Source organism: Musca autumnalis, unplaced genomic scaffold, assembly GCF_047663935.1.
Source record: "Musca autumnalis isolate F117 unplaced genomic scaffold, ASM4766393v1 scaffold_193, whole genome shotgun sequence".
In the NCBI taxonomy this organism is placed as follows: Eukaryota; Metazoa; Arthropoda; class Insecta; order Diptera; family Muscidae; genus Musca; species Musca autumnalis.
Window position 1 is genome coordinate 69,017 of NW_027411748.1, and position 14,122 is coordinate 83,138.

General features: G+C 36.9%; 1 protein-coding gene across 1 annotated transcript; it reads right to left on the minus strand.

The window, feature by feature from the left end:
- Positions 1-1,461: 1,461 nt before the first annotated feature.
- LOC141391886 (very long chain fatty acid elongase 7-like) lies at positions 1,462-13,658 on the minus strand. Its single transcript, XM_073964574.1, has 5 exons — positions 13,462-13,658; positions 13,214-13,404; positions 2,080-2,223; positions 1,910-2,015; positions 1,462-1,847 (listed from the first exon to the last, which is right to left on the minus strand). The coding sequence occupies exons 1-5, from the start codon at positions 13,523-13,525 to the stop codon at positions 1,549-1,551; spliced, it is 804 nt and encodes a 267-aa protein (XP_073820675.1). The 5' UTR covers positions 13,526-13,658; the 3' UTR covers positions 1,462-1,548.
- Positions 13,659-14,122: the final 464 nt, after the last annotated feature.

Below are 14,122 nucleotides of genomic sequence, written 5' to 3' on the forward strand. Positions count from 1 at the left end.
CCAATAGTCACATGTTACTTGCTTATGCTGATGACATAGACATCATAGGAACGAAAGTAACTGATACCTTTAGGAAGGTCGAAGAAGAAGGTAAACGGCGAAAATACCAAATTGATGGTGTCGACTCGCAAAGCGCCCATAGAGCTCGGACCAACTGTGGAAGTTGGTACCTATAAATTTGAAGTAGTTAAAGACTTCGTCTACCTCGGCACTGCCATAAACACAACATCAGTAGTGGAATAAGAAGAAGAATTGTATTGGCCAACAGGTGCTACTACGGTTTAAATAAGCAATTTAAAAACAAAGCCACATCTCGTCAAACAAAAATAACACTATACAAAACACTGGTACTGCCCGTGCTAATGCATGGCTCCGAAGCGTGGGTACATGCACAAGCAGGTAAGGCAGTGCTTTGTGTGTTTGAGAGGAAAATTCTTCGAAAGATCTTCGGGCCGAGTTGCGTTGACGGTGAATATCGATGTCGTATGAACCACGAGCTATATCAGCTATGCAAAGACATGAATATAGTTAAACGTATCGAGATGCAACGATTGCGTTGGCTAGGCCATATCATGAGAATGAGCGATGATGAACCCGCTAAAAAGGCGTATGAATACATGCCACATGGCGGTGCACGCAGAATCGGGAGGCTAAACTTCGATGGAGCATACAAGTGGATGAAGAAATGAAAAGGCGAGGTATTCCAAAAGCGAAGGGAAAAACAGAGAGAATTGGAGATCTTTTCTTAGTTCGGTGTATGGAACAAATGTTCTGTAATGGGTCAGCTAAGTAAGTAGGTATAGGTACATACTTTCATATGACTTCTACAGAAGTATACCTACGGATTTTCGTTATTTTGAGCTTCAATATCCAATCGAAATGGCTGAAATTTGACATTTAGTCTTCTATGGGGCTCCTAAACGTTCCCCCAGAAATTTGTCTGAATGTGTCCAGGCCTTCATATAACCACCATAGAACGGTACCTCCCGAGTTTCGGGAAATGGCTGAATGTGTCCAGGCCTTCATATAAACACCATAGAACGGTACCTCCCGAGTTTCGGGAAATGGCTGAGATTAGGTCTTCCTTGGGGATACAAAACTATATAGTTACCATAGAAAGCTACGACCCGATTTTCGGTATTTTGAAGGTTTTAACCATTTTCGATGAAAATGATACAGATCAATATAGCCCACATCTTTAAGGGCTACACAACTTTCCCCAGAAATTTGTCGTTTTGGTTCGTTTCAAGGTTTAACCGCATTAATGTCATTCTTATTTGTTTTTATCTAAAAATATCCCTTCCGAATTTTTCAAGGTTATATTTCAGATTTGAATTCGTAACGAATTCCCAGCAGCAACATAAGATTTCGTTGCGAGGTTTCAATATAACATTTATTCGGAATTCTGTCATATTACGGACCCATTTAGGATATCCCTCCAAAAACGCAAAAAATAAAAACTCCATAGATCGATGGTCAGATCCACCGAGTTAAGAATTTTTTATTCGTTTATTAAAACATGCGAAACAACAAAATTTCTTTTTTAGATTATTTTACATTTTGTGAAAATTCTTTTACATAGTGGCGATACAGTCCACCCGCCGCATACAAATTTAAAACAAGTAAAATAGCCAACCACATATCAGGAAAACCACACGAATTATTTAACAATGTTAACAGAATGCTCATGCTTGTCAAAGAAAATTGTAATATTTGTATTTGCACTAGATAACGTTTCCATGATTCCACCTTTGCACTATTCTCTTTTCCCGCCGTCCAGAAATGATAGCAATGCACAAAGATTTGAGCAATAATATTTATAAAACCAACAGCAGCAAGTTGACCACCTGTAAGAAAATCATGAAATATACCCATAAAATAAATAAAATAAATAGGTATGCTTACTTACCATAAATATGACGCTGATATACAAAAGCTCCATAAAAGTTAATTAAATGTTGACCCTTGTGAAATTTTGTCACATTATCCCTTTGTTTATTCAAGACCAAAAATACCTTCAAATATAAAAAATAACTTATAATCGTAAAAAAATACAGATTCATAATAACAACCGCTTACCAAATCAAATATATCCAAGAATTTTGTAAAAAAGTATAAAAACGTAAATTTTCGTAAATTTAGCGTAATTGGACTCACATCATTCACATCCAATTTCGTACATGTCCAATTAAATTGCGAATAAGAAAGACAATTTGAAAGACTCTGTAAAAAATAGAAAAAAAATTTTTAATTCCTAATCCTAACTTTAAATGAAAACCGCTTACACCTGGGAAGTTTTTGCGGATTCTGAAACTATAATGTTCATAGATGAGAAAAATAAAAAAAAAACAAAAAAAAACGCAGGTGGGATTTTCAATGTTCACATTTTTATACCCTCCACCATAGGTGGGGGTATATTAAGTTTGTCATTCCGTTTGTACCTACTCGAAATAATCATTGTAGACCCCATAAACTATATATATTCTTGATCAGCGTGCAATTCTACATCGATATAGCCATGTCCGTCCGTTTGTCAGTCTGTGGAAATCACTCTAGCGTCCGAACGGATTGAAGTAGGACTTTTGGTATTGAAAGCAGGCTATGTAGGTCCACGCTTTCGTATAGCCCCCATACAAAATGACGCGTGACGCGCCGCCGTTTTAAGGAATTTTTAAGATATTTGTCCCATTTTACCACCGAATTGGTTGTAATTTGGTAATTTGTGTCTCACAACACATCTACCAAAGTTTGTTTATATAGGTCCACGTTTTTGTATAGCCTCCATATAACGGTCCTTTAAGATATTTTGAATGTATTAGTCCCATTTGACCACAGAATCACACCGATATGGCTGAAATGTTGTATTTAGTCTTCGTTGGGGGTATAACAAATGTTTAGGTATAGGTCCAAGACTTCATATAGCCCCCATAGAACGGTTTCTCCGGATTTTCGTATTTTGAAGGTTGTGGCCACATTAATCCACCGAAATGGCTGAACTTTGGCGTTTGGTCTTCGTTTGGGGTAATTAACGTTCCATATGAAATGTGGTCCACGCCTTTATATAGCCTCCATAGAACTTACCTCCCGATTTTCGGTGTTTTGAAGGTTGTGGCCTCAATATTCCACCGAAATGGCTGAAATTTGGAATTTGGTCTTCATTTGGGGTATTAAACGTTTTATATGAAATTTGTTGGCATAGGTCCACGCCTTTATATATCGCCCATTAAATTAACCTCCCGATTTTCGGTGTTTTGAAGGTTGTGGCCTCAATATTCCTCAGAAATGACTGATGTTTGGTATTTAGTCTTCGCTGGGGATGAAAAACTTTCCCCCAGAAACTTGACGGTACAAGGCGTGGCCCTTAGTATAGCCCCCATAGAACGGTAATTCCCTATTTGCGGTATTTTGAAGGTTTTAGCCTCATTCTAACACCGATATGGCTGCAAGTCTTCGTTGAGGGTATAAAACTTTCCACCTGAAATTTGTCAGTATATGTCCATGTCTCCATATAGCCCAGGGTTTCGGAGTCGGAGTCTACGAGTCGGAGTCGAGCAATTTTGCTGGAGTCGGAGTCTGAGTCGAAAAAAATAACTCGACTCCGACTCCGGGCAAATTTTTTTTCTCGTTATAGAAATATAACATAAAATTTTGAACAAGAACATTTTTTTTTTAAAATAATTATTTATTTTAAAAGAAATGTATAAGAAAACATATATGCAAACGGTATATTATAATAAGTTAAGGGACAATTTACAGGATATTTATGTTTGTTGATCCAATTTCTTTACATTTTTGGAAAGTTTTTTTTATGTAAAGTAAAGTTAAGAAGTCTTACTGGTCTTCTCACAAAGGTCTATTAGTATTCTCGTCTTGTTTTTATGAGAAGTCTTCTATTAAAGACATTGTGATCTCTATGGGAAATCTTACTGAATACCCTGTGACACAAAATGGAAGTCAAGATCTAGGGGTGGAAAAATTCCTGTTCGGAATTTCGGTAAATTTCGTATAATCTATTAACTATATATGCAATTCGGATGGCTACGCTACTTAATTAGGGCATCATATTCGTAATTGGTCAACTACAGATTCATCCCGAAATATCTAGGAAGTCTGACAAACGGCGAATCTTCTTCTAGGATTCGTTTAGATGTGGACATTCAAATAACAGGATCTGTCCGCCAGGAACAGAGATAGTTCATGTGTATCCGAGTTTTCTACACAATCAATATCATATACGAAATTCATAATCATAGAGTTTTCATGAGAAAGGATCGGGTAAAAGTGATAAAGGGCACTGAAAACATGACAATATAGATTTCTTGTCCTAATGGACCGACCCTACATAACATTTTTTTAGCAAAATTTTGTAGAATATTCTCATGTACGAAATCTCATCGTCTGCTAATTTTTCAGTTCCTGAAAACATCCATCTGCCTACGTGCTGGGTAGTATACACAATATTTCTCAAATATTTCAATAAAATTATCCACACCACACTAAAGTCCAAATTTTGAGCTCTGGATTGTAGTTTAAGGGGTGATCCCTACTTATAAATTTCAGAAAAAAGTAGAAAGTATAAATATCATAAAATAGGTGGTAAAATTTTTAAGTTGATCGGAACAATATTGCCTTAGTTTGAGCGTTGGATGGGAAGAATTTATTTTATTTTGTATGCCGCATATATGTGTTTTTCTCGAAATCAGCCACATAAATATATGGCAATTGATTTATTAGTTTTAATAAAAACAGGATTTCGTAGACGGCCTCAAAACTTCGTAATATTTTTCTATGTCAGATGAAGAAAAAAATCTGCCAAAAAGCTACGTAGTTTTCTCGAAAAAAAAATCATGAGAAATGGTTTTTATTGAGCTTTACAACTGGAGGCTAAACCCACTAAACACCAGTTTGAAACTTGGTCATGAATTGCTTATAATTTTTATTGCATGTAGTCCTTATGATTTGTATTGCCCCTTCATTTTCACATATTTTGAAAGCTTAAAGATTTTCTCACGCGTAAGAATTCAGTCCAGACTATTCTCGTGCAAAAAAGGAAAATCGACAAAAACTTTTTAACTTTGCTGTTTTTCAATGTAAGATTCGGCAAAAACAATATTTGTATGCTCGAATGTATTCGAACGAATGTCCTTTCTAATGAATATGTAAGGAAAAACTAACACATTAGCCTATATATCCCAAAATATACGAAAAAGTTAAAATTTTGTGCATATTTTATTCATTTTTAGTGGTATAGGAATTCACTCTCGGAGTCAACCCGGAGTCGGAGTCGTGAAAAAAACTCGCCTGGAGTCGGAGTCGAGCCAAAAATACCTCGACTCCGAAACCCTGATATAGCCTCCATAGAACGGTACCTCCCGATTATCGGTATTTTAAAGGTCGTGTCCTCCATATCCCACCAAAATTTGTGAAATTTGGTATTCAGTGTTAGCTGGGGGTGCAAAATTTTCCAACTAAAATTGCCTCCCGATTTTCGGTATGTTAAAGTTTGCTGCTCAATATCCCATCGAAATGACTGACATGATATTTGGTATTAAGTTTTTGATACGGGTATGAAATATTCCACCAGAAATGTGCCGGTTAACGTCCTCAAATAGCCTCCATATGACCGTACCTCCAGATTTACGGTTGTAGGAGTATACTTTAGTCACGAATATACACTTTTATATATGTACATACTTTAGCCAAACATACTTTACTACTAACATACAATATAAATATAAAATAATTTAGTAGGCTTTGATTTAGTAATATAAGTTTTGTGAAAATAAAATAAAATAATCGGTTGTGTGTTAATTTTCTCTCCGCCTATAAATTGGTGACCCTCGACGCTGAATATTTTTCAAGCAGCCTAATTCGTGCCTCAAATCTCAACAATGACAAATAAATCAGGAACAGCGACTGGTGTATCTCAACAGAATGCAATCCCATCTGTTAGTTCGATGCAACATGCCATTAAAATTCCCCGATTTTGGAGAGAAAATCCGTCTCTTTGGTTTGTCCAGGTGGAAGCGCAATTTGCTTTGAATGGAATTGATTCCGAGCAGAAAAAGTATTACATAATAATCGCCGAATTGGATACGGTTGTGTGTTAATTTTCTCTCCGCCTATACGGTATTTTAAAAGTTGTGGCCTCAATATAACACCCATATGACTACCATGGGTCTATAAAATGTTACAGAATATTTCGCTAAATTGGGAAAATTGTGGATATTGGTCCATGTATTGGAAAGAACAACGATGTCGCCTCATATGAGCTGTTTTAAAGGGAGTATTTTTTTAATTTCTCGTTGGGATCTGGCTTAATGATCAATAATGCAAGTGAAAAAGGAAAGCCGACGACTCGAGCCCACATAGTGGTGACATGACATGTTTCGCCTGTGGTAAAGGCTCCTCAAACATATCGGATGTGGGACGACTTCGCATATAACTTTTCCTCTTTCAACTGCAATTTGTTTTTTTACAACGCTGAATATTTGTTCAAACATTGAATGGCTTTCATGACAAACGCTTAGCGTAGTCTTTGAAAGTTATTATGAGTAGGGCTCTTAACGAGCCGTGACAACACTTTTTTCCTTATGTTTTTCAAGGACGTCGGTTTAAACCCCAGCCTGGCTCAGCTGATTTTATTTATTTGAAAATTTTGCCTTTTTTAGGCGAAGATCATTTGTTTGTATTATTTTTTTAATTATTTTTTATACCCTTAGCATTTATGCTAACGGGGGTATATACACTTTCATACGGGCAAAATGTGCCTCATCGAAATAATGGTTTTAGACCCCAAGTATGTTTGGACGAAATCCGTTTCAGACAATTTGGAGTCGATTTAGCAACGTTCGTCCGTCTGTCTGTCTGGCTGGCTGGTGCGCATGATAACTCTCGAACGGATCAACTGATTCGAAACAAATTTTGGGTATCGTAATATTTTGTCTAAACTTAATTTAAGTTCGAAGATGGACCATATCGGTCCACTACTTCGGGTACCTCCCACACAAAATTTCGGAAAAGTTCAGTTTAGAATCAGATTTCGAATCGCCTTGATTCTTGTTGTATCAACTTGTATTTACTGCCCCCCCCCCTTTCGACGGTACAAGTTACATCAGGGGCAAACCCATACTTCCTGACAAAATAGCCTGAAAGTTACAAAAAACCCCTATGACACCGTGTTGTAGTTGTTGGAGTGCAAGATAACTCACGAACGGATCTGCCGATTCGATCCAACATTTCAGTTCGAAGATGGGCAATACCGGTCCACAACTTCCAGTACTTCCACCCAAAACTTAAAAAATGACAATAAAGTGGCATACACGTTACATTTTCTTGAACGGGCTAATCAATTCCCTCCAAATTTTCGATCTTCTAATATTTTGTGCAAATTTAGTTTAACTTCTAAAATGGCCCATATTGGTTCTCTCCTTAAGGTACCTCCCCTGCAATTGCAGTTTAGGGTCTGTCAGAAGATTCTTTGGAAATGTACACCGATGCTGTTCTTTGTGATCCTGTTTACATCGATGTTTTCGGTAGACAAGTTCATGCCTCCTGACATACTAGTCCAAATATTATACGATGACCCACTGAAATGACTAGTGCGTGCAATATCTATCGAAACGGTATGACCCCCAAAATAAGATCCACTTTCGGTTCATTCCTTCAAGTACTTCCTCCGCAACACTTTTGAACTTTAATCCTAATCCATATTTTGTCGGCAAGTTCAAATGTTCAAAAAGGCCACAAAATTCTGAAAAGGCCCTAAATATATTCGATCTGTCGGTAGATGAAAGTTTCAATTCACATAGGCTGAGGGTATATATCTGTCGGCAAAGCCGACTGATACTTTTTTACTGGTTTTAATTAATTTCTCGTCGGAATCGAGCTTAGTGATCAATAATGAAAGTGAAATTGGAAGTTGGTGCTTGTAGGTCCAGTCCTCCCGGTACCTCCTTCACAAAAGTTCGAAAATATTCGCTAAAATGGTATGGCAGATATCTCATAAACAGAACAACCCTGTTAATGGCCTTGAAAATTGTTACCTAGTGGTCCTGTATACAGATGACAAACTGAAACAACAGGTGGTCGCGATATCTGTCGAAGGGAGTGACACCCAAAATAAGACCCACTTCCAAAATGAAATGTCGGTTCATTCCTTTAGATATCTTCCCCGCAAAACTTTTTGAGCTCCATCCAAACGCACATTTTTGTAGGTTCATACGCCCAAAATTTTGAAACCTTATACGTTTTTGGAAAAAAAGTGTTTTAATTCACACAGGCTGAGGGTATACCTCTGTCAGCAAAGCCGACTGATCCTTTTTTACTTGTTTAGATTATTTAAACAATCAACTATAAGGGCAGAGGTCTTCTTCATATCGCCTACAAGATAGTGTCAGGGATATTGTGCGAACGACTAAAGCCCAAGGTCAACGAAATAATTGGACCATACCAATGCGGCTTTAGACCTGGCAAGTCCAACATTGACCAGATATTTACCCTGCGGTAAATGCTGGAAAAGACCCAAGAGATGCAGATCGACACCTACCACCTTTTTGTCGATTATAAAGCAGCCTTCGAAGGACACTACGATGAAAGTTATTCCAAGCCATGTCTGAATTTGGTATCCCCGCAAAGCTCATTTGTAAAATGACTTTAACTGACACGAGATCCTCAGTTAAAATATGAAAGAACCTCTCCGAAGAGTTTTGTACCAAAAGAGGTTTCAGGCAAGGAGACAGCCTTTCGTGTGATTTATTCAACATCCTGCTGGAAAAGGTTATACGCGAGGCAAACGTTAAAAGAAATGGCACAATCTACACCAATAGCCACATTTTACTTGCTTATGCTGATGACATAGACATCATGGGACGATCAGTAGAAGAAGTAACTGATACTTTTATGAAGGTCGAATGAGAATCTGCTAAAGTCGGTGTGGCGGTAAACTTCGGGAAGACCAAGTTATTGGTGTCGGCGGGCAATGCGTCCATTGAGATCGCACCAACTGCTGAAACGACATCATTTGTGAAGTAAAAATAAGAATTGTATTGGCCAACATATGCTACTCTTGCATAAGTAAGCAGTTCAAAAACAAAGCCACAACTCGTCAAACAAAAAATAACTCTTTACAAAACACTGATACTACCCGTGCTGATGTATGGTTCCGAAGCCATGGTACTTGCGCAAGCAGATAAGGCAGTGCTTGGTGCGTTTTAGAGAAAAAAAGTTCTTCGAAAGATCTACGGACCAATCTGCGTTGACGGTGAATATCGACGTCGTATGAACCACGAGCTGTATCTGCTATACAACGACATCAATATAGTTAAACGTATCGAGTTGCAGCGATTGCATTGGCTAGGCCATATAATAAGAATGAGCGATGATGAACCCACGGTGTGCCTTAACCAAATTTAAATGGAAGGTACTTGCACCTGGGAAGTTTTTGCAGATTCTGGTACTACAATGCTCATAGATGAGAAATCTCAAGAAACAAAAAAAATCGCCGGAGGGATTTTCAAATAAATCGCGATTTAAGTTCACATTTTTAGGGGTTCTTTAGGTTTTCAAGATTTTGCTTGGAAACCGCGAGTCCTGTGTAAATGGGCATAAGGAAAATGTTGTAGATTGACCTTTATGATATTTTCGTAGGTTTTACCGTTTTTGAGATAAAAAAATTAAAATTGAGACAATGCACTGACTGTATCGCCTCCTTATAAAACAATATCGTGCTCAGTGCGCCTTATCTAACTTTTGATGAAAACAGCTTACACATGGGAAAATTTCGCTGAATCTGAAACAGCAATGTTCATAGATAAGAAAAATAAAAAAGTCAGAAAAAATCGCCGGAGCGATTTTTAAATAAATAGCAATCAAAATTCACAATTTTAGGGGTTTTTCAAGTCGTATCGAAATGAGTTTAATGAAAATGTTGTAGCTGTTAAAATTCTCTACAAACCTAGCTTTAGGGTTTTTCGTAGGTTTTACCATTTTTGAGATATAGAGGTTTAGTTCAAATTTTTAGGTTTTTATCTTAAGTCTTCAAGATTTTGCTTGGAAGCCGCAAGTCATATCAAAATGGGACTAAAGAAAATGTTGAAGCTGTGAAAATTCTCTACAAGATTGGATGATATATTTTTTCCTAGGTTGTACCATTTTCAAGATATATAAGTTTAATTTAGGAAATTGCATTAATGACAGTGTTTTATAAAGATGCGATACAGTCAGTGCATTGTCTCAATTTGAACTTCTATATCTCAAAAGCGGTAAAACCTACGAGAGCATCTTAAAGGTCAGTCTTGTGGAGAATTTCTACAGCTACAAAAATTTTCTTTGCGCCCATTTACATAGGACTCGCGGTTTCCCAGCAAAATCATGAAAACCTCAAGAACCCCTAAAAATGTGAACTTAAATCGCGATTTATTTCAAAATCCCTCCGGCGATTTTTTTGTTTCTTGATATTTCTCATCTATGAGCATTCAAGTTTCAGAATCTGCAAAAACGTCCCAGGTGTAAGAACCTTCCATTTAAAATTAGTTCAGGCCGATAGCCCTAGTTGCTAGTGCTTTTTTATTATAATTTTTATTATAATTTTTAATTGTAATAAATATTTTTAAAATAAAAATAAATAAAAAAATAAAAAATTAGTTAAGGCGCACCGTGAACCCACTAAAAAGGCGTATAAATCGGGGCCACATGGCGGTGCACGCAGAATTGGCAGGCCAAATAATAGATGGCACAAACAAGTGGATTAAGAGATGACAAGGCGCGGTATTCCAGAAAGCAAAGCACTAAACAGAGAGAATTGGAGATCTTTTCTTAGTTCGGCCCATGAAAAAAATGTTCTGTAATGGGCCAGCTAAGTAAGTGAGTAAGTACACGACTTCCATACAAAATTTCGTAATTGCGGTCTGGAGTTTGACTACAATTTTTAATGGACGGACAGACGGACACACATCTCAAAATCGTTTTATCCTGTCGAAATATGAATTTTTGTATACCACATGTGGGGTCTACGATGAATATTTCGCGTTGTTACATGAATTTTCGGAAAAAAACAAGTAAGAAAGTATCAGTCAGCTGAGCCGACAGAGATATACCCTCAGCCACGTACCCGAAGAAAAAAAGTTAACACAATACTTCTGTTGGTTTTTTAGCTGTTGGGAAAATTTTCCAGGATGGAAAGGGCCGCAAAAAACTACATGTTGCAACAAAATTCAGAATGATCCAAGACGAGTGCATTTTTTCCAAACTTTGGGTAGGGTGTACCCATAGGAGTGATCCGATGTATTCGGACCTAATACAATTCTTTATTAGTCTATGGATATTTTCCTTACAGACTATATAATTAAATATGTTGCACTTAATTTTCTGAATTTAAATATATTACAATTTTACTTTTCAATTTACAAAGTTTGAGTTAAATCGATTTCTCTCTTAAAGGGTTATTTTACACATTAGCAAGTTTAGGTGGTGCCGGTAGGATTTTTTGGACCTTTTTGGGTCATTATCTCAGGAAGTATGGACTTTCCCATGAAAAAAAATTACAACGTCGTAACAGGGGCCGCAAGTGCAACCTGCTGCGTCACAAATTAATAAGATCAGAGAGGAGTTGTGAAACTTTACTTTTTCCAAATTTTGTGTGGGAGGTACTCAAATGAGAGGACCGATATAGTCCATATTAGAACTCGATCTATGCCTGAAAGGAATATTACCAATAGCAAAGTTTGGCTCAATTCGGTTATTCCCTCCTAGAGTTATCATGCCCACAATCTTGGCGAAAAATTTTGAACCTTTGTGGGGGAGGTACCGGAAGGAGTGGACCGATATGGTCTATCTTCGAATTTAAACTATTTTAACCAAATATGTTGATCCGTTCGAGAGTTATCGTGCACTCTAACTACGACACATGGTATTATATGGGTTGTTTGCAGTTTTCGTGCTGATTTCTGAGGATATATGGACTTGCTCCTGAAAAAAATTATATAGTCGTAATGGGGGTAGTGAATACAAGTGGCTGCAACAAAAATCAAAGCTATTCGAGAGCAGGCCCTAAACTGCACGAAAAGCAAAATTTTGTGTGGGAGGTACCCGAAAGAGTGAACCAATAGGGTCCATATTGGAACCTCATCTATATCTGGTAGAAATGTCACGATGTGCAAAGTATGGACTAATTCGGTTACTCCCTTCAAGAGTTATCGTGCGGACAATTTTTCCGAACATTTTTGAACTTTTGTGGGGGAGGTACCTGAAGGAGTGGACCGATATGGCCCATCTTCGAACTTAAATCAAATCTGGACAAAATATTTCGATATCCAAACTTTGAACCGAATCGATTGATCCGTTCGAGAGTTATCGTGCGCACCAGCCAGCGAGACAGACAGACAGATGGACGGACATTGCTAGATCGACTCAAAATTGTCTGAAACGGATATCGTACAAACATACTTGGGGTCTAAAACCATTATTTCGATGAGGCACATTTTTGGCCGTATCAAAGTGTAAATACCCTCTTTAGCCTAAAGGCTGAGGGTATAACAAACTTAAAATTTCCTTTCCACATGATGGTGTAGGCTATAATAACCCTTCGAGTTCCAACTATAAGCCATGGTTTGGTCCAATCCTAGCTCATAGTAATCTTTATTCCAAACTTACGTTAAATTCGAAGATGGACTCTATCGGTCCACTTCCTCCTCTAACTCCCTCACAGAAGCTCCAAAAATGTAGGGTAAATTTTTAATTTTATTTTGGATAGATCTTGCTATCGATTGATACTTTTTACTTGTTTGTCATAATTTAGGCATTAGGGGTCAAAAAACTCATCAACCAAAAATTGTGGACCCGAAAGAAAACTATTTAAACAATTATAGTTCAGAATATTTCATGGTGGGGTGTTATTCTCGGACGAACATAAAAATTGTTTCTTGTTTTGTTTTTCTTTTAGTCAACATTAGGGTGATTCCGTTGCATTTGTTTAATTTAATTTAATTTAATTTTTCCTAAGGTTTTGCTACAAACCCAATCTAATAATTCGTGACTTTTAGGTGAACAGAATATTGGTTATTATTCTTTCAAATGAACGAATTCTTTTCGATACTCTACCGCCAAGGTCCACTAAACTATTTGCTGTTGTTAATTTGTTTTACTGTACTGTATTTACCTCCGGTGCGATAGAATAAATTTTCCCCAAATGCATGCTATCCAAAACTCTACTTACCCCGACAAAAACATATAAGTTTAGTAAAATTTGCAAAATATTGTAACATTGCATGTGAATTTTGAAACTCTTTTCCCCTTTTCGAGCCACATTCTGGCCAATTATTAGCCGAAGTATAAGGTTAAAGACTAGGATGACATCAAAAACCGCTATCTGATGGCCAATTTCAGGATATTCAACATATGGTGCATCTGCAATTAAACAACTGAAATATTATATTCCATAACTAATGAGTGTACGGTGTTTACCTGGTTTTATTCCACGTTTGTAATGTTGTGCCAAAATGACTTCTAATCTTGGAAATATAAGCATGATGTCTTCAAATTAGGGGACACAAAACAAAACAAAAAATTCAATTATAACTTGTTGTCGTTACGACGAACGACACAAACCAAATCAACAGTATTTTTTGATGTGATTCCCATTCTGTGTTAATTATTTATGTAATGTTTTTCTTTTCTTTTTTAATTCTAATTTGTTTAAATTGAATATAAAGCATTTTGCGTTACATTACCATTGACGCACAGTGGTGGCACTTACATGGGAAGGTGTGACAAAAATACTTCTAAATGCTATATCGAACTGAAATTGTTATCAATGGATCATAGCGGCCTAAAAACACTCTACGTAAAATATTGGGGTCCTCGGTCCAAAATTTCGCGTGTTTCCCATGAAAGGAATCATCTTGAATTTAAGTATTTTACTGTTACCAAGACATTGTTCAACCAAATTTGCTGTAATCCGGTACCAGGAGTTATTATTGTATTGTAAGCATCCCCACGAAAAATGTTCAGTATTGGTCCATGATTTGGTTTACTCCCCAATGATTTATATATCGATTTATTTGGGCAGATGTCAACCAAATATTCTAAGCGACTATATTCTTATAATGATCTCAGACATTAGAAC